The following is a 22,300-nucleotide window of genomic DNA, read 5'->3' on the forward strand; positions in this document are numbered from 1 at the left end:
AGTGTTTGATGTTTTGAGACACTTTGAAATACCACTTATGAAGTGATTTTTGGATTACCTTTATTGCTGTAATACAAAATTACGATTTTAAATAAATATAAATTCCTTTACTCTTTAGGAACTTGCAACAATGACGTCAATGATTGTACATGGTTGTACGATTACCGTCATTAGACAAGATATAATTATACGTACTAGACCGTGGCAAAATTAGTCTTAGGATCATTGGGATTTATATAGCAAAAATGATGGAATAAACGACTGAAGATCGTTTGAATTATTTTAACATAAATCATTTTCATTTTTCTAATACCTCTGTAAAATTCAATAGGTGATGACCGTGATGTACCGTAGCGCGAATATCAAGTTCATCTTAAACATAAGCGCGGCACGAGCCGTTTGCTAACTTTTGTTCAGGGTGGCACGTGTCGTATATAAACGTACACACCGTTGTTTTGGCTCAATATTTCAACTTTGACAAACAGATGTCATAAATGTTAGATTTTATGTACAACTGTGTTTTCAAACATTCCAGTTGACACTTAAAGTGGCGGTTATTAAAATATATTTTATGATGGAAGCATTCCTTTAAATTTCACATTGGAGATCAATTACTGAAATAACAATTACATTTTCCGGGCCTATGCTACAATCTATAATATCGAGTATATTTTGATCATCAAGAAATCAAATATCATCATAAGCATTAGTGCTTTGTCAACTTAATTTTTTATCAAAGCGAATACAAAAGTGTAAATAGAAGGAAGACATAGATGCGTTCTGACTGTATCAATGGTAGTTCAATAATTGTGTAGTACAAAACGTAGATGTAAAATTTTAATTTTATGAATTAAAAAATACATTTAAGGCGCTTATTATAGGGAAACAATAGTAGCTATGTTGTGTATATGTGTCGACATATGTTCCTATGAACTTATTTAATTTCATAGGTATACCATCTGTCAATTGTAACGCCTTGGTTGTTGTATACGTTAAGTTGTTATTCAACTACAGACGGGAGATTTTGCCAAGGGGTCCCAATTAGACCCGATTGATTTACTTCAACATTGATTAGGTTATTGTTTTATCATTACATGTATACTCGGGAGTCTTAGATATTACTAAATTGATCGGAATCATTGGAAAAAGACGTTAAAGAATTGGGTTTTGTAATTACATCCAATCTGCTAGCAGACGATTGGCTGGGTATAATTTATATTGGAGCGCGTGCCGCTATTTATCCTAGGGTCATACAGTGAAGTCATCATTCATTTAGTTCTTTGACTACAAGAGGAATAGTTTCTATCTGCTTTTTGTTTCCCGAATTTTTTACCTTTAGTTTTTATTTTAGTGTATTTATTATTTTTCATCTTATCAAGAAAATGCAGGTATGTGCTCTATATTTTTCACATTTTTAAAACCTTATTTCTTCCAGCTTCGATATTTTCCTTTGTCTCTTAACTGAGCGCTTATCATTGAAGTCGTCTGAAAGGCTGCTACTGCTATATTGGAGACAGTGGATGGTTTTGTAACAAAGAAACCCAACCATATCTTTCGTTTTTCTCAAGTAAAAGTCGTCTTACCATAATGTCACAGAGTATAAACCCGTCAAATTTTGCTATGTGCACCCCTTCTTGTATGGTAAGTAATTTGTAAGTGTATCATTAAAATCGTGGTGCCAATTTTGCCAGTAAATGCCCAAGTACTTCAAAGCCCTGCTGTGTCATAGCTAATAAATCCTAATTAATTGGAAGCTACTGCTATGTGATATTATGTTTTTACCTTTATCAACTTAAGTTGGGGGATGTGGGCTTGGACTGTGACCATCAGATTTAAAAAATTTTTTATCTACATTTTTCATTTGTTTCTATTTATTATGGTGTATTTATTCCTGACATGTGCAAATTGAAAGTAAAATTTGATAAACTAAGCTTCCAATATTGATATTTAAAGGATCAGCCCCACTTACCTTTCTAAACAGAGATATTAAGATCTGTTTAGTGTTTGGTTTCTTGATCATGTACGGAAGTTTATAATCTATGACATTGTTTAACAAATGCAACCAAAATTGTAATAAGTTTTTAAAAGCCACAATGACATTTTGGTTGAATTCAGTCCAGTCTTAAAGTTATCAAAATATACTATAAATGAAAATATCAAAAAACCAATCGATAAAAGGATAACTCAGGATGGACTATATTTTGATATAACAAATTGATCTATCTGAAATTTAAGATTATCAAAGACAAAAATAAAGTGAAAAAGTTGAGAGTTGAGAAATGGCTGATTGGCTATGACACATTTTAATGATTTTATTGAAAAATTGTGTGAGTCATGCAACACTAGGCTAGTCTGTCCTGTCGTGGAACTTGATATAATTAGATGCCGATGGGCTGCCAGTCGAAGGAATATTGATTAAAAACTTCGCTAGACAACTGGGTTGTAGTAGTATCAATATGGCGGAGTGATAGACAGGCTGATCAGTGTGGAATCATTTAATACATGCTTGTATAATTAGATATCCTATTATGGACTCATTTGAATAAGAATGACATTAATATTCAGAAAGATGGATTAATTTGAGACGTTGTAGAATATTAAAACAAAAGCTGAAGGAATAATCAGAATTCGAAGCGATAGTCAAGGAATATGAGTAGAAGACTTGAACTGGCAAGTAGAATTCAATCAATATGAAAAGCAGCCTGTCTGATTATTTTTAGAAACAGACTCAATATTATTCAAAATGAATTAACTTACGTAAAATTCTTTCTAACATTTATTTTGGAATTGAAATAGCATGCTTTCTTTTGCAAATATTAACAAAGCCAATAATATATTTTGGCACCAACATCAAACCTGACTTTCTATTCTATTTCTAGAACTAAGATCTGAAAACTAACTAGATGAGTATACTCTTTGAATTGAATTGGCTCTAACCAATTTGTAAGTTTACTAATTGACACGGTATAATGAAAAATTGTGTGTACGGTATTGAACTTCTTTTTTTTGCAAAACTTGGTACAAAGTTTCAACAGATTTCATATTATATAAGATTCAGTTCCAATCCAAAAAAAAGTAATTTCCTTTTTTCTACAAATATGCCTACTGTGTAAAGCATTTAACAGAAAATGACATAACAGATAGAAATATCTTATTGCTGTTGAAAAAATGGAAACATTAAGCAAACAACATTCTTCACAGTTATTATTAGATTTTAAAACTCTTTTATCTGTAAGGTAAATATTTTAATAGCACAGATTACAGGTTTTTGAAAATTCCAGCTGAGTTGGCCATCATTTTGATAAAGATGTTGAAATTTATTGATAATATTTCCAAGAAATGAGAAAATGTATTTTCATGAAAACACCGCTAAATTTCATTGAAAAATTGATTAGCTCACTGTTTAGAATGGCAGATCAGTTGCATATTTTGGCAGATCGATTGTCTATGTTGCAGATCAGTCTGTTGGCAAATCAGTTGCCTATGTTGACAGATCAGTTGCTGTCAAAAAGTTACTTATTATATGTACCATCACTCTCAAAACCTGGTCAGCATTAGGTGAAGTGTCAGGAATTAATTTAAAACTTTGAACAATATTATTCATTCATCATCCCACCCAAAAACCAAAAGATATGAAAATGTGTTTGTGTGGTACACGAAAACTCAACGTTGATTTGTGTTGTTTTCTACACCATATGATATGTGTCAGAAGTGTACTTGAAATACTAGATTTTGAGGAAAGTAGATGATAAAGTATGGTACTTATCATTCCCAACTCACTGATTTCTGATAACTGTGCCTTCTGAGAAAGTGTAAAAACTGATAAATATTTTTCTTCAATTTGTTTGGGAGTATTTTAGTATATAAGCAAGGTTTAAAAGGATGATTCCAGAGAAAATTATGTATCAACTCTGATTTTGCCGTAAATAAACTCTTATAATTGTTCAGGAATATTGATGGGCCTTGCCTTTTTATGCAGTAGGCCTGAACAGTAGCTGCATAATATCTACCTGGGATGGCTATTGTAATTTGAAAGCAATATTCAATTAAAAAGATTGTAAACCTTGGTTCACATCCTTTGTAAAGTTTATGTCACAACCTTATGCATGCATAGTATTTATAATTATTATGCATAGACCGTATGAATGCAAAAGTATTAAAATTGACTATTTGGAATTACAGTGTACAATAACAATGTCTGAAATATACTTCATAAAAGTTTTTTTTTTTTTGCAAGATCTTGATGTTAAGCTTAATCTAAGAGCACTGATAAAATTGAGATTTCACCCTCTGGGAAATCTGTGTTCTGAAGGTTGATTTTGTCCTTGCGTAATGATAGTTCTTGGCTAATGATATCAAGGTCACTTTAGATATTAATTTGATCAGGGAATGTAAGCTTACCATACAAATCATATCTCTTAGTGTAGAATTGGAACATAGTCCAGACAGTAATGGTATCTTTTTTACTTGTAACAACGAAGATAATTCTGTAAAGATACTGATATTAAATCCTTTGGGATGTCCTGAATTTTGATTGAACATACCATTACTAACTGATAGCTACTGTCTATAATGTACATGGTGCTTTACAGATTTCTTAACTATTTTCTATTGAATGGGGATTATTTTATTTGGCCTTGTTAACTCATTGAGTAAGATCATTTCTGTAAAAAATGTATGACAAAATGAAATTGTGATTGTTATTTGTTCTCTATTTCAGATAACTTTAGGGGACGCTATGATGGACCCTGCAACACAACTGGGTCTGACAAATGGTGGCACAACATCTCCTACTCATTCCCATGACGACGATGGCTGCAGCAAAACCAACCTTATTGTTAATTATTTACCACAGACAATGACACAAGACGATATACGTTCCTTATTCTCCAGTATTGGTGAAGTTGAAAGTTGTAAATTAATTAGAGATAAACCCACAGGTGAGTGAGTTATAATTGATTCTGTATCATTATAGAACAGATGCTGCCTGGAGGCATTCTAGAACATGGACTACACAGATTATTCTACCTGTAAACATAATTAGCTGGGCCGTACCCAAGTAACTTAACTTAAAGTGAATGTATGGGGATGACTTGAAATAACAGAGAGATTATTCTTTTTCCAATGAACACCTGAATTTGTCAAAACAGATTCATTTTCAAAAAAAGAGCTTCATTATAAATATGATGAAAATATTTCTGAATATTGCCAGTAAATTGGCCCATACATACTTGAAAAGAGACAAATTTTGAATTAAAAAATTCTATGGAAAATAAGTAAGCTTATTTGAAAATATTAAAGATACTGGTGCTTATTAAGTCAAAAGTTCTTGATATGAATAAAAATATTTCTAATTACTGATAATGAAGAACTTATGGTCTACCAATACTGTACTTATAATAATACAAGGTTTAATTTCATTCTTCATTCGCCTCATTTTACAACAGGTCTGGTTTGGAGGGGCTTTGAACGAGAGACATTTTCAAGTGAAACTTGGCCAGATTTTTTTTTTTTTTTTCCAAAATTTAAGACACGCGTCATAGACACAAGAAATGTCTCAAATTGATGCTGTTAGTTTACTGAATTTGAAATGGCAATGCACCATACAAGTTTAATTGATGCTAGCCTGTGTCGGTCATTATTTTCAAAAAAGACTATTAAATAACCAATACAAGACATGCTGGGTCAATGTGATTCCTTTGTATTTTGTTATTCATTATAATTTGAAATGAAATAACAGCTAGTTGGTTGCTAGAATGTTATATATAAAATTTAACTAGAGATATTGATTTTATTTTGCATAGGACATTCCTTTATTTCATCTATTACTATAAATAAATTATTGATATTTATATCAAACTTTCATCACTGGATATATATATAATTTGATTATAAATTCCAAATGTTTTTGATATCTTAAATTTTTTAAGGGAAATTTGAGGAATATACTTAAGTACTAATGCAATGAATCACTAGATCTAGATAGACCCAGAGCCAGAGGATGCTTTCTTTAGGCTTGTGTAAAAATAAAGTCATAAATAATTGCTTTACCTGATATTCCTAAAGAAAGGAATAAGAATGAGTGTGCTATGATCAGTGTGGAATTATTGATACAGTAGAAAATAGAAGGAGCAAATCTAAGAGGTATGAGTTCAGAGAAGATGCATTCATGAATAACTTCTGCTATTTTTCACTGTACCGATATTACCAAACCAGACACTATACCTTGTCTTTTTGCACCTTTACCATGAACTTCAAAAATATGTTCAAGGCTAATATATTGCAGGATTTTGATTTAAAAAGACAAAGTAACATGGTTAAGTATTAAAACTGAAATGTTACTTCTGCCAAAATTCAAGGTGATAAGTGATGAATAAAGGTGAATTATCCTTATTTCAGGATTGTTTTGGAATATTTTGACATGTTTTGGTGATTAGTACACGCCCAGCCTGATAAAAACAGCTGATATCAGAAATCTGTGCACAAGAGATGTAAACATATAGTCAGCCAGATAAAAATTGTTATTATAGAAATAAGATAATATTTCTGGTATAGTCATGGTATTACATTTCGATCAATAAAAAGAAGGCTAGACTAAACTGTTAAAGATAGATGTGATCTTGATCAGAAATGACCACAAAAAATCAAAAAAAATATTTGAACAAAGCAGCTAAAATGAAATGCCTAAAAAGTTATATTCTATGGTCAAACTGCTCAATGACCCAATTTAACATGAAATATATTTGCACTTTATCAGGACAATTGGATGACCCATTCACTATGATAGCCTTCAAATATCTGCAGATGTTTCAATACCATTCATAAATAAACAATAGATTTGGAAGTCGGCTTCTATTATTATAGATAGGAGAAAAGAATTTTGCGAGGATGAAGGTAATGGTTGAATGAACAGTGTTGATACCTTGACATTGGGCTTAGTCAGTTACATTGAGCAGCTGTCTCTACTTTTTTCTGATAATACACAACACAAACATCTGTCCATCTGTTGTATTATACTGTGAATATCATCTTTCTTCATTTTCTACCTACCAACTATATTGAATATAGAAAAACTGTTCTTATGAAATACTGGCATAATAACAGACTAAAATTTGATTAAATTATGCTGCATTTCTTGAGAGCTGCATTTGGATAGGTCCAAATTTGGAGGTAATAATTGAAATCAGAAGACAAATTAAGTCATAAGAGCATAATTTTCCTTTCAAGCATTAAACAAGAAACCCCACCAAACAATTTTTGAATTAACACATTGTGGTCCGTTTTGTTTTTTGTTCATCACTCTAATGATTATAAATATGAAAAAAGAAATATTAAAACAGAACCTTGTTAGTGTTGTTACTCAAGAGTTTCACGCTATGCGAATATATGAAACATGTACCAAATTTTATTATTATTATGATACAAACTCAATACAATATTATGATGTTAACAATTAGTTAATTTCAGTCTTATCTTGTCTAATACCCATCTTAAACATGATTTAAACAATAGTGAGGAAGTCTACAAGAAACCAACATATTTCTGTACAGGCCTTAACAAGATTTCACTGTCTAGTCTTGAGAGTAAACCTTACCGATTTTTATCTTATCAGCACTCAAAGTCTGTAGAATACATGAAACCAGTTCATTTATACCTCGTTGAACATGAAAACTCATTTCAACTAATTTATCATTAGTTGTACCAACACCTGATTCTATACACTCATGTAATATGATATTTTGGCTTTTTTTGCCTACCATAAAATATTAATCATGCTATCAAAATATTTAGAGGTGGGGCTTGGTGAATCAAATGCAGCCTGATGCAGCATGTAAATATCTGTGCAATTGTAGACTTTTCACAGAACTTAATAAGACACTGTTGAACATTCGCATGGTTCTATTCACTTAAAATAACCACTAACGTAAAAGTGTGATGGTTTCAGCTGATAATTATTAATGAATACTAAGGAGTTTGACACCCAATGTTGTGAAAAGAGGGCTCCCGGATTGTCGATAGAGGGATTTTTGGAGTCAAAGCTGCACCATTTTCAGCTTATTGGCACATTTGAATGTGAATGCCAGAGTACACAATTTGTTTTTAAAAGTCATAATAATGAATTAAAAAGAAAAATAATTTAAATTTAAATCTTATTCAGCATATTATTTACATATCACATTGGGTGTTGATCTATTGGTTGGGCACCATATTGGTTTACAGACTTTCGTGTGAAAGGGTCAAGAGTCATGACAAACAACAGTAATTACAATATGATTTTAAAATGAAAATTTGAATTGTTGAGTTTCTTTCTTTCCATCTGTGGGTTGGATTTCAATTTAATCAAATAATCCATAAAAGAACACTGAAAGTTTACTATTAACACAATGGCAACATGTGGCAAGAACCACTCAAATGAATCATGAATAATATATTACAATAAATTGGCCAAGTGTAATGTTAATTTCTAATTTTAAAATGAAGTATATTGAAATATACTACAATATCATTTAGAGCATGTAATATGCTTACTATAAAATTTCATTAAAATGATACAATCTTCTACGAATTAAAGCAATTTTTAGTTACTATACCAGTAAAACATCCAGAGGCATAGCTTAAATATACGGCCTCATTTTCTCAAATAAGGACATAACTTTGTCCTTGATACGGACCCCATCAAAAGTTGTTAACCATTGATTACGTTATCTTTGTACATTATTTTATTTTATTTTTTCCTGGTGGTGGCAACTTACTCAAATTTGACTTCTGCTCTTTGTCAGCCATCTCGAACATTTTATATTTTACATAGAAACCATGTATTTTCAGGTCAGAGTCTGGGGTATGGTTTTGTGAATTACAAAAGAATAGACGATGCTGAAAAAGCTATTAACACATTGAATGGTTTACGCCTACAGAATAAAACCATTAAGGTAAGTTGTGTAGTTTTTGTGTTATTTTTTTTTTGGTGATACCATGGTAACGAGAGGTTTTTAATTGTGATTTATTTTGGATTCTAGATTTCAATGGTACCTTTTTGTTCATGTCAATTTTGATTTTTTATGGTAATGGATATATTTGCTTGGAGATTTCATTAATCCACTCTCACAGTGTGACATTTTATTTCGTAACTGATTTCTCAAATGTACCACTTATCATTTTATATGATTAATCATTTATTTTTCTCCAATAGCCCTAACTTACGTTTCATTTCATTTAAAAGGATCATCAAAGTTTATCAAAAAAAATTACCATAATGTGTACTGGAATTTATTTCATTTGGCAGCTTAAATTTTCATACAAAATCTAATGATTCCACATGCTCTTTGTTGGCATCACTAAATCCATTTAAATATGAAAATTGAAGTTAAGTTTACATTGACATTTTTAAAGGTCAAATATTTGTTTTTGATATCCAGTACAGGTGACTTGAACAAAGAATTACCTGATTTTTATGATAAATTTTGATGATCCCTGTGTGATTGCATAGAAGATATTTAACAACTGCTACAGTGTTTACAAAAACATGACCTGAAACTCCCTTACTAATTTCTAAAATTCACAATGCTACAATACTCTTTGAGAAAGGTTTCTGTTTGATCAATAACTTTTGGTATTTAATTTAATTTAGATGAAATTTTTTTAGAAATTTTCTTTAAGATTTTGACAGCCAATTAGCTAGAAACTATAAAATTTTAAGTTATAAGATAGGCTGCCTTTTTTGGTGAACTTGGTATCCTTAAAATCAAACAAATATTCAAACATTATTGGCAAAAAGATCTTTGATACAGATATTGATGGGGAATTGTAATCCAATGTATTAACCGCCAGTACCTGATGGTGTTATGGAAGACACTCTCGTAGAAGCCCAGGCCCAGATCACAAGAACAAACAGAAATCTTTCATGTTTCCCAATTATAACTATTCTTCTTGAAAGACTTGTGTCATTGACAGTCAATTATGATAGTCAAAAATGTTGTAATTCAAAGCAATTTTATTCTCCACAGGAGATCAAAGATTAAATTGCTTTGGTCGGTAACAATTGAGCTTCATAAATCTGTGTTGATACTACTTAGGAGATTTATGGGCCATTTAATGGAGTGGTAGAATTTAATAGGTACAATTATTGGCAATCATTAAGTATTCGCCACACACACACACACACTTCAACAAATCATGGCCTTACCACTTGTCCTCTTCATAATATTTATAAGCAAACTGTTTTTACTGTTTGGTTTTACCAATCTTCCATGGGAAGTAGAAATATTTTTAGGGGAATTTCATTTCTTCATATTAAGCTTACTGGTTTTCAAGTCTCATTCTCATTGTTTTAAAGGCAGTACAGCCAATGTGGCAGGGTATAGGATATCTCAGCTTATTGAAACACTAATGTTATTCTGTGGCTCGGTTTCTCATATCCACATGGTTAATATTAATCATATTTATTTAGTGTGAAATTTTAAATAAAAGGTGAAATTTGTGATCCATTATTTTTTCAATTGATTGACTGCCTCTAGTTCTATTTGAAATCCCCTACTTTTAAAGGCCAAGTGCGCCATTATTTGACCAATCATACTTTAGTCTTAGAAACTGGAATTTTTTTTAGCCAAGGTAATCAGTAATTTAAGTGTTTACAGCTCACTATTGAAATTAAAGCCTTGAAATCCATGTTTGTGTCCAGAATTATCTGCGTTTGTTAAAATGATGACTTGTCATTTTAAGATACTCTGTGATATATAGAAAAGACATATATAGAATTAATGATTAAAATTCCTAGTTTGAAGCATTTTTAAAGGAATTCTGTGATTTGTGTACATTTCTGTACTCCTGAAGACTATTTACATATATTCATGACTAAAATCAACTGCCCAAAATGGGCGCATCTGTCCCTTTAATAATGAAAGTAAAAAAAAAATTCATGGAAGGAAATTATAAATTATATGGATATTGAACAGTGGATATTAATAAATATAAAGCAGATGGTATTGTTTCAATAAAAAGATATGGAAATTTGCCTAGGCCATAAACTAATAAATTACCAGCATTTCTCTCTCCAGGTGTTCTAATAGTAAAAATATGGAGCCTTTTTGTCTGAATTTACCATGTTTTCTCTGTAGGTGGAGAGTTCTTGTATTATTTGATAGGTTTATAGATATATGTCAGTTTTTCTTATGTGAATTGACATACCAATGCCGAAAAAAAAGTCTAAATTTACAGAAAAGTAAAGAAAATATGTGTATTAAGCTCTACAATCTTTTAATAGTTTCCACATCTCTTAACAACTTAAAATTTGATATTTTATAATAAGCTGAGGCCTCACTGGCTCGTAGAGGTGCAGGAGAAAGATCCTTGATGGAAATCCGAACACAGGAGACCTGTATGCTTTTGCTATGGAAAATGTTCCTAGTTGTACACTTTTGCATTGCAGGACTTCTTTAATCTAATAAAAGTAAAATGTAAAGCTCCCATTTCAATTAGGCTTTAACATTAAGATCATTTAATCTTTTTGACAAATTGAAATTTGCTACAATTTAAATATTAAATCTAAGTAGTTTGGGCAGTCACAAGTATGATAGATTTTCATTTGAATTTTTACACACCTTCAATTTGTCAGTTTGACTCTACATGACCTTATCAGCACTGAACAGCCAGGTCTAAATTTTGCCAGGAAAAGAAAGAGTTTATTATTTCATGATACTAAGGTGAGAAAGATAGTGTTTTCAAGTCTGTCGGTACCTAGCTATAACGTTACATCTGACTCCTATCTTAAAACAGATGTTACCTTCAAAGACATTGAGAAGATCTAAAATCCGTTTGTAAGCTATCACTACCAGTATCATCTATCTCTCAGGAGGAAATTTATTATGACATAAGATGGATCTGCCCAAATTTGATCTGATTTGGACAAACAACATTGGCATTTACAAATTATTTCAAAAAGATGTATAACTAAGCTTCTTAGAGATTCTTTTTTTTTTACAGATTCATATGATCAATGATCATGTTTCTAATTCCTACACAAAAATCTTTCCACAAAAAAAAATATTTGTTTGATATAAGCTTATATATACTACAACATTTAGAAATTTGGATTGCAGCAATAATGGTCCAATGTACCTCCAACTTAAAGGTCTGCTTCCAGCTGCAACCATACACATTTTCTTTCTAAAATTTGTGGTTCCTTTAATTCCAAATAATAACATCACATTGGCAAATTTCATTCTTTCAATGAATTGAAAATCAAAATAGAACAAATTTGAATTATAAAAAAACGCAGATTGTAAAAATAACCTTTTCAAATTCCCTTGAAGTCTTCTTTACCCGTCCATATCAAAAATCCTTTTACAAAAAAAGTATAACATTGACCTGTATCTGGGGTTATGTTCATTCACTTCATTTACAACCAAAAAGATTAAGCAAGTGAAAATATATTAGTACAGACATGTGTTCAATTGTAGGAATTTTGATATTTCTGTTAACTGCCAGGAAGAATTCATGATTTATTTTACCTTAGAAATAACAAACTTGGAAATGTACAAGGCAACAATATAACACCTCATTTCAGTACGAAAAAAAAAATCTTCTTGATCTTGTCTGACATAGTGTACAAAACTGTACACACTGTGCTCATCTTTCAAATAAATACAGTGATATAGAGGTGTTCTTGAGTGCATTTTGAATACCACCAAGGATTACGCTGGCATTTGAAGTGAACATATTTCCATCATGTGTTAATTGTAATCAAGTTCATGTCAGATAAACTATTTATCTTGATAATGTTGAGAAAATATGTGTTATTTTACATGCTGATTACTAACATCTTATCCAGTGTTCATCTGTAGTTTGCTACTCAAGGTTATTTGCACATAAACAGGAATAAAGATAGATTTGGTAATATATCTAGCTTAATGCGAGTAATCAGTTAAGTAAGCTTTTATATTAGATGAACCCAATAATACTATAATGGAAATAGTCTACAAAAGGAACATATATATTTATGATGTGATAATGTAATATTTTGATCCTATAAGCTTATATAAATTTAGTCAATCTTAGTTTCACAAATAATACAAGTATACTCGATGTGTAGAAAGTGCTCTTAAGTTAGGTTATTCAATCATGAAGTAAATGCTATTCAATCATGTAGTAAATGCTATTCAATTATGTAGTAAATGCTCTTAAGTTAAATTGCTCAATCATGTAGTAGATGCTCTTAAGTTAAACTGCTCAATCATGTAGTAGATGCTCTTAAGTTAAATTGCTCAATCATGTAGTAGATGCTCTTAAGTTAAATTACTCAATCATGTAGTTAGTGCTCCTAAGTTAGGTTACTCAATTGTGTATTAAGTGCCCCTCAGTTTGGTAAATCAATGTAGTTGGTGGTTAAATGTTGTTAAGTTAGGCTACGTAATCGTGTAGTAAGTAAGTGTTCCTAAGTAAAATTACCGTTGTAGTAAGTAAGCAATCCTAAAGTTAGTTGATAGATCTCTGCGCCAAGGAAAATGTGTGTGTGTGTGGCAATACTTATGATCTAAAATATTCTGACTTAAAATTTTGATAAAAACAGAAAAAGATTTACAGGGAAAGTTCCAGAAATTACAACCAATTTGTGAAAAAGAACAAGAGCCAAGAAACCAAATATTTAACACATATTTCTGTTTTGATTTTACTAGGTTTAACTCTAATTTCCTTTCAGTTCATCTGCCAGTTTTCAGTTTTTCAGCCTTTTATCTCTTTTCTATTTTCTATATCTCATTTTCAACGAACAACTCATTTCTTCCTTTGCTTATATCTTTGAGTTATTTTGAGCATACAGATCTAGTGACTTCAAGGGGAAAAAAATTACATTTTAATCTCCTATTACAATCATTTGCATGTTTTGGCATACTTATGTTAAACAAAATTTCTCAAACGAAAAGAAGAATCTCATAAATCTTGGCAATTAAATATTTAAAAACTTTTTTTTCATCTGCTACGCTCAACTTATGTTATGTTCTCTTGATTTTTATCACCATTTAGTTTGCATTTAAGACTCTTTATTAATTTCAGGTTTCGTTAGCTCGCCCAAGCTCAGAAAGCATAAAAGGAGCCAATTTGTACATAAGTGGCTTGCCTAAATCTTTGACTCAATTGGATTTGGAGAAATTGTTTTCCTCTTCTGGAGTAATAATTACTTCAAGAATTCTATATGACCAAATCACAGGTACCTTAATCATTTATTGCAACTTGACGTCAAAATCTTTGACTAAAATTCCTCCGTACTTATTTGTAGGTGTCGTTTGCAAGGCCCAGTAGTGAGACAATCAAAGGTGCTAATTTGTATATCTGTGGACTGCCAAAGTCTATGGCACAAAGAGACTTGGAACAGGCTTTCTCCGTCTGTGGCAAGATCATAACTTCGAGAATTCTCTATGATAACAACACAGGTCAGAATACACTCTTTGAAAACTGTATGTATGCATGGAGCAAATAATTTTGGCCCAGGAGGTATTTTTGCAGGGCTCTCACACCCTTGTTATTTTGTTGTTTTGATTTTTTATTTCATTTTCAAACTAATCATTATTATTATATGTGAAATTGTTTATGTTTTTTAGAGGTATTATTGTTACCCTTTCAAACCTGTTTAATCAGTTAATTTTTTTTTTCATTGTTTTATTTTCTGAATTATATTTAGCTCTGTTGAATTTTAATTGCATGAAGTCCAAATCAGATCATTTCCATATAAATATATATAACACGGACAAATCTAATTGTTTTATGCAAAAAGAACAGCTTTTTATATTGTAATTGTTTGCCAATCCTATTAATTAAATGTTATATTCTGAAAGATATTTGGACCATTTTAAAATCAATTGCTGTGCTTTACATGTTGAATGGGTTTTTATTTATGCATAAAATAAATTGAATCTGATAGAAAAAAAGTCGGTTGTTGATAGGTGATTTTGAAATTCTGGCCAACAAAGTATATTTGTATCTCTTCTATGATTCAAAATTGTATTTCCTGATTGATGATAAAATTCACAAACCTACAAACATCTAAGCTGATTTACAATTCTTGATCAAGTTAAATTATATTTTTTGATTAAGTTGCATTACAATTCTTGATTAAGTTGCATTAAAATTCTTAATTAAGTTGCATTACAATTCTTGATTAAGTTGAATTTTTAAGTTAGTAAATAAGTGATTACAATTCTTGATTAAGTTGAGTTACAATTTTTGATGACAATTCTTGATTAAGTTGAAGTACAATTCTTGTTTAAGTTAAATTACAATTCTTGATTAAGTTGAAGTACAATATTTGATTTAGTTGAAGTATAATTCTCGATCAAGTTGAGGTACAATGTGATTGATTAAGTTGAGGTACAATATTGATCAAGTTGAAGTAAAGTAAAATTACAATCTTGCATTGCTGAACTAAAGTTACAAAATCCTTACTGCAAAGTACAAATACAATTCTTGATTGATGAGAAAAAGTTTATCTGAAATCCTTAATCGCTGAAATAACAAATCTTTATATTGCAAAGTAAAATATCCATTCTTGCCGAGTTCAGGTTAAATTCTTGCAAACCTGCAATTTGTTAATGTTGCTTAAGGTAACAAATCGTTTTTGCAAAGTACAAATTACAATCTTTCATTGCTTACTTCATTTCCGAAAAATCTTTATTACAAAGTAAAATCTTTCATTGCTTACTTAACTTTTTTTGCATAGTAAACTTACAATATTTCATTGCTAACTTAATTTACAAAAAATTCTTGTTGCAAAGCAGAAATTACAATCTTGTTTGTTAAGTTTTAAGGTTAACCTATAACTCTGCTTGATGAATTACAAATCTTCAAATTTTGCAACATAAAATTAAAGTAATTTTGCGAAGCCTGCAATTCTACATTTTTGACTAAATTTTAATGGAAATTATTAATAAGTAACAATGACTAGTCTTAAATTCTGACAGCAAGGCTGTGCTTTAATTGGTTTTTTGGTTCTCAAATTAGCACATATTCAGGCAAAACTTCACCAAGACAAAAATGTAATTAAATTTCAACAGAGATGTTAAGTTGGTTTTATGTTGAAATAGATATATCTATGTGTAGGGTTTTGTTGATGTTTTGCATGCACTTTCAAGTGTTCAAAGTAATCTTTACGTACAAATCTTATTAGGAAAGTCAATGAAAAATTTCAAAATGGCAGCAAAAATGATTATGATTTCAAAATTTAAATGTGATAATGGCAACAATTCTTGAAAAAAAGAAAAATAATTGATATTAAACTTCTTTGAAAGGAAAACAAAATATTAGGATATTTTCAATAATGACTTGAATATATCCATGAATTGTTTGATATATGAAATTCTGGATATCTTTTGTAGGTTTATCGAAAGGTGTTGGCTTCATAAGATTTGATACAAGAATTGAAGCCGAGAGAGCCATACAGAAATTAAACGGTTACATCCCTGAAGGAGCAACTGAACCTGTCACGGTTAAATTTGCAAATTCTCCGAGTTCCAATAAAAATATGGCTGCCATGGCACCATTAGCTTTGGCAACTTATTTATCTCCAACAAGAAGATTCTTTGGACCCATTCATCACCCAACAGCGACCAGTAGATTCAGGTATGTGTATTGGCACATGCTGCTGTTTTGACTTCAATTGAATTTTTGCAAATCGTAACTGGCATATCAGGTTTATTCTGCAGTATTTGAAACATGCCAATCAAAACAATCATGGCTGAAAGAAAAGACAGGCACTATCTACCAGACCTTTTATATTGATCTTAATACTCTCCTGCTGGGCAAAAATGTTGTTAATGGAAGCTGTTGAAAGTTACAAATGTTTGAGCCGTATAATTGATAGACTAAATAACCTAGCCTACCCATAGATAAGAAACCAACACGAATGTGATGTACATCTGTCTGTGTAGGAAATAGGCTGACGTATGAGTGGAATATATTCTATCAACCAGTGTTTGTTCAGCCATCAAGCCAAATCAAATAATCACAACAATTTCCAACATTTAGCCGACTGATAAAGATAGTCGGAACTAGGAAGAATTGATTTTCCTAGATATTCTGCAAGTTTACAGACTGATTCCGGTGATAAGATACAGTGTAAAATTTGTTTACAATTGGTTAAATTTAGATTGATGAGAGAATAATTTGTTTTTATTGGCATAAGATTTCATCATTCTAAACATACCTGTCAGTAAGAGAGCTATGAAGACAGGAGACTGAGAAATGAAAATTGATTTATAAACAGTTTGTGAGAGTCAATCTTAGCTCCATATATCATGCTGCAATTATCATAATTTTGAAAATAGTATAAACTGTCGTAATAGTTAAAATATTTAAATTGAAAATATACTTTGCCCTGAGCTCAATGCATGCTTCTGTGTTTCGGACACAAAATCCTCATCAGGACAATTGGTTTTGGAAATGGAGGTAAACATTCCGAAGGAGCGAAATCAGCATTAACTAATTGCTTTGTGATGTTTTTAACTTATCTTTTCTGACTAAAAGCTCCATGCTTGGAAAATCAATGCTATGATGCTCATTGTAAGGTATAGTATACTGTACTATATTTTGTACAATTTATTGTTTTGATTTTCAAATTTTGTGTTTATATACTTGTAGGTATTCACCATTGGACCCTGGTCTTTTACCAAACACCTTACTACCCAGTACAACTCCAACTGCGGCAACCACATCAGCTTCATCAACATCTCTCAATACCAATGGTACTGGATGGTGCATATTTGTTTATAACCTAGCTCCTGATACTGAAGATAGTGTTTTATGGCAGTTGTTTGGACCCTTTGGAGCTGTACAAAGTGTCAAAGTTATCCGTGATTTCCAAACACAGAAATGTAAAGGCTTTGGTTTCGTTACCATGACCAATTATGACGAGACTCTCATGGCAATTCAAAGTCTACATGGATTCACATTAGGCAACCGAGTGCTACAAGTTTCTTTTAAAACCAATAATCGCAAGATTTAAAACTCAGATCTGATCCTTGTCAAAATAAACTGTGAAACGTAATTTATTCAGACAGTGAACTATCAAACATAATGTTTGTGAACAAAAAAAAAAAGAAATTGTTAAGATTGTTACCTAATGGACAAACCACATTACAAAACCACAAATTGGAAAATAATTTAATTATGATACAATTCATAACATATTTGCGTTTTTGCGATATCATTTTTAAAACCATATCATGTTTTTAAACGGAGGGAAAATCTCTTAAACCAATCGTTTGATTTTTTTTCTGCATAATTTATTTATTTTAATTGTTGACGTTAATTGGTGTATAAGTTATTCTTCATTATTTAATTATGTTTTTGTGTTTTTTTTAGTATCTTACAGGAGGCTTTTTGTTGGCGACATTTTAGAATGTTGTAGGAGAAATCCATGACTGTGTAGTTTTAACTTTGTGTTTGCATTCAGTTTTTACTCTCATTGTACGCATAATATCATGACGCAAATATTTTAATCTGTGTGCTGTCTTTTAGCACATTGTTTTAGACCGCTCAAAAGAATTTGTATTCAGTATTGTGACCATTATATTTTCATTCTCTTTACTTTCATTTTTTGCATATATAATAATATATATATATTTTGAGTCCACATTGTTTTATTGTGGTTGGTTACTATTAAATTTTTTGTTCAATTTATTTTCGTTGTGTTGTTTTTATTTTCCTTACTTTTCTTTTATTATTTGCATGACAGCCGCCGATCCAAAAGTCTGGGTCTACACGGTTCCATTCAGTTCCAGTTCTTTCATTTTTTGTGTGTTTTAGTTCCATTACGTTTAGTCTTGTTTTTTAACACTAACATGGTCTTGCTTTAACACTAACATCACTAAACCCAGTATTGTTTGTGCACTAGACCAATTAATTCCGTATTGAATCCAAATAGGATTTTATCTGAAGAAGGAATCTTCTTGTATCCTTGGTTTGAATCTTAGTTTTGGTTGAGTTTGGTCTTTAGGAGAATTTCCCGCATAAGTTCGTACAAATCATTATCATTAAAACAACATTTATCACCCAATCATCTATTTATATAACATTTTTAAAAACATGTTGATTTTAACTAACATCCTGCAAATATCGTGCAATAAAAAACAAAGAAATTCAACATGTTGGGGGAATATAGTTTACAATAAACTATATACACCCATCACTTTCATGCTAGCTGAATAATACTACATTATATCGATGTCAATGCAGATGTTGCTTTAGTAATAATAATGTTTTGATCTTCCAAACATATAACTTGGGATACTGTTGATGTAAAAAGCGTTCATTAAATAACTACAGGGTTGTATTTATGCAGCAAAATCTGAGGTCACAAGGTTACAATAACATCCCTACATTAGTTTGTACATAAAAGATGGAAAAAAAAATCAACACATTGATACATTCTCAATTTTCACACTGCGTCTATCTATGATATGTATATATACATGAAAACAAAATGACTACACTACATTCCTCTTAAATATTGATTTCCATATGCTGTATATTTGATTTATATATATATATAGTATTTGAAAATCAAGTATATGTATATTTATGAAATAACCAAGCTGTTTTGAAGTGGATATGAAATTTATATTTCATGGGTACAAGCCACAACAAAATAACAGTTGAATTTCTATTATTGAAAGAATGGTGGAGAACTTAGTTGCAATTTGTATAATTTTTATACATTTACAAAAACTTAATAATAAGAGTATGGGGCTTTATATACTCCCAATTTTTTGATAAAAAGGGTCGTTTTGGCTACCTTATTGTCAGTTGTATTTTTAAGAACATACTAAAAACTATTCTTATATTCATAAATACTTCCAGTTGACTTTTTATACAGAGTTAAGATTTGATAATCTATAACTCGAGCCTAATATATGCAAATCTTTTACACTAAAATATTATACATGGAGTTTGTTACAGTTACGTAACATGTCTTATTAATCGATCTGTCTTTTGTGGTTTTTATAATTAAAAAGTAGCCGTTTTGTTTCCATTTTTGGGCTATTTAGATATATTATTATTATTATAATTATATATACCAAGAAAATCATGTGCCAATTGAGTGTTCAAAAATATACAAAAGTGCTATTTGTCTTTTTGACAAAACGGTTTATTTCGTTCCAACGTGTATGGTTCCGTTTCTTTTACGACCTTGGTAAAGTACATCATCGTTCTAGTGTTGATTAATTTTTACATCTCTGCACAAAACCAACCTAATTTGAATTCAACATTTTTACCATACATGAACTAAGTTTATTGAAACTGTTAATTTGATTTGTCGTTTTGTACAAAAATTGTACGGTTTAACTAGGTTCAATATTCCTGTTGTTTTTCTCACTTTTCAAACACTTGTTTTCATTTTAATCCTTTTTCACTTTAATTATTCCTTTTCAATAGATTTTTGAATTTCATCAGAGTTTTTTCAATTTTTGAAGTTTTCTTGTTAAATGTTCTATTTTGTGAATATATTATAATACTTTTTCATTCCAATATATAATTGATGTTTTTAGAGGACACCTTGATGAGTTGAAAGGCCTATGATTTTAATCAAAAATTGAAAATAGCAATTTTTTTTTTCGCGAGTGATAATGAACAAATATAATCAACTGTGATTTTGTATAGATTTTTGTGGACTTTTTCTTTGAGAATTATTATGTGATGTATTGAAATACATAGTAAACCTCTTTGCATATTTGACTTAAGACAAGGTTATTTGCAAATCAAGCAATAAGTTCATTGCTCATTTTGTACTAAGATCATTTTATTTACATGGAATTAAAGAGAGTGGAAAATATTTTAATGAAACTTTCAAGACATTGCCAAGTAAAAATAGATGAAAAGAGTCTTAAATCATGTTATCACTTAAAATAATCTAATTTGTTGCTAATTTTTTCATACTTGAAATATGGTTTGGCATCATATGGTTGCAATTTCTGTAATCAAATTACAGGTAAAATTTATTGCTAAAATCCACTCATAATTTGATCTAATATGATTTGATTTGAAAGGAAAATCTCTGTAATTTTAAAGTACATATAATACCCAATTGCAATTTTTACAGTATAAAATTCACTTGATTCCAGGTAATTCAATAAAATTTCTCATAAAGTAGTTTTGAATTTGGTTGATTGTTAGTAATATCTAAATAAGGCCTAATGATAACATTAATGGGTGACTATTGAATATCAGATAATAATTATTTGGGTTATCAATTATATCATCACACAAAGATCTCAAAATATCCTACCTCTGTATGGGTAGATATTTATATAGTATTTATATATTGCATGGCATGATTTTGACTTATCAAGGAGTCTACCGAATTATTAATTCTTATTATGGAGTTTTCATATTTTTAATTATTCTAGTCATTATTAATTGATCTTGTCTTGTGTGCTTTTGCTTTATGTTGGTCTCCATATTTATCATTGTTATGTAATATTGATTTGATCTTGCTCACTCATATATAATAATTATTACTCACTACACCAACCAAATCAAAAATTCATTTTGATCCTGAATTATTCCGCCAGACGTTTCAAAATGATTGTTGTTAGACAAGACTAAAGCTACAAGCAAATTGTCGTTCTGTATACCCCCTTGTTTGTTTAGTTTGGTTGTATGGCCATATTTGTAACTTTTTACATGTGGAACAAATTTACTAAAATAAAGTCATGCAAGACAAATTTGAATGGTTTTCATTTCATACCAAAAATATTTGTTATAAATTTTGCTGAATCATCAATTTGAAAATTAATGACAGAATTCAGTATGTAGTTATCTAACTTAAATTTAGAGTTGCTTTTTGAAATGTGTGCATCTTTTTAATCTCCCATATAGCCAAATATCAGGTGAACATGTTGATTAATCGAAATGGAATTCTTGTTAATTATCATCTTGTAGTTTTGGAACTTTTAGGTAGTGATGGAACTGGTAACTGGTATCTCAGGTAACTGTACCAGCTCACCCAAGGACTGAGGGTTAGGGTATGCAAATGTTTTAAGATTTCCCCTCATTCCCCTTTTGAAGTAGAAGAAATTGAAGACAGTCTAATTTTAGGTACGTTTCATTGATCGAATTGCAGGAGAACCGATTTAAATTCTGAAACATGAGATTGAGTTCTATTAGCTTCTCCTGTGTATAAAGCTAATATTTATAAGGCTATACTCCCTTAAGTTACCAATGAATCATGCAAGGAACAAAAAATTGGCATTATGGTTGCTTAGCCTCAACCTTTAATCGCATAATAACATACATCGGGCCATGTTAGTTTTACAGA

The 22,300-nt window shown here is 30.4% G+C and overlaps 1 protein-coding gene across 1 annotated transcript; it reads left to right on the forward strand.

The window, feature by feature from the left end:
• Positions 1-4,741: 4,741 nt before the first annotated feature.
• LOTGIDRAFT_157389 (hypothetical protein) lies at positions 4,742-17,986 on the forward strand (the record flags this gene model as incomplete). Its single annotated transcript, XM_009049601.1, has 5 exons — positions 4,742-4,940; positions 8,827-8,930; positions 14,047-14,200; positions 16,362-16,605; positions 17,623-17,986. 5 exons carry the CDS (start codon positions 4,742-4,744, stop codon positions 17,984-17,986), a joined length of 1,065 nt encoding a protein of 354 aa, XP_009047849.1.
• Positions 17,987-22,300: the final 4,314 nt, after the last annotated feature.

This window comes from Lottia gigantea (assembly GCF_000327385.1).
Source record: "Lottia gigantea unplaced genomic scaffold LOTGIsca_14, whole genome shotgun sequence".
Classification (NCBI taxonomy): domain Eukaryota; kingdom Metazoa; phylum Mollusca; class Gastropoda; family Lottiidae; genus Lottia; species Lottia gigantea.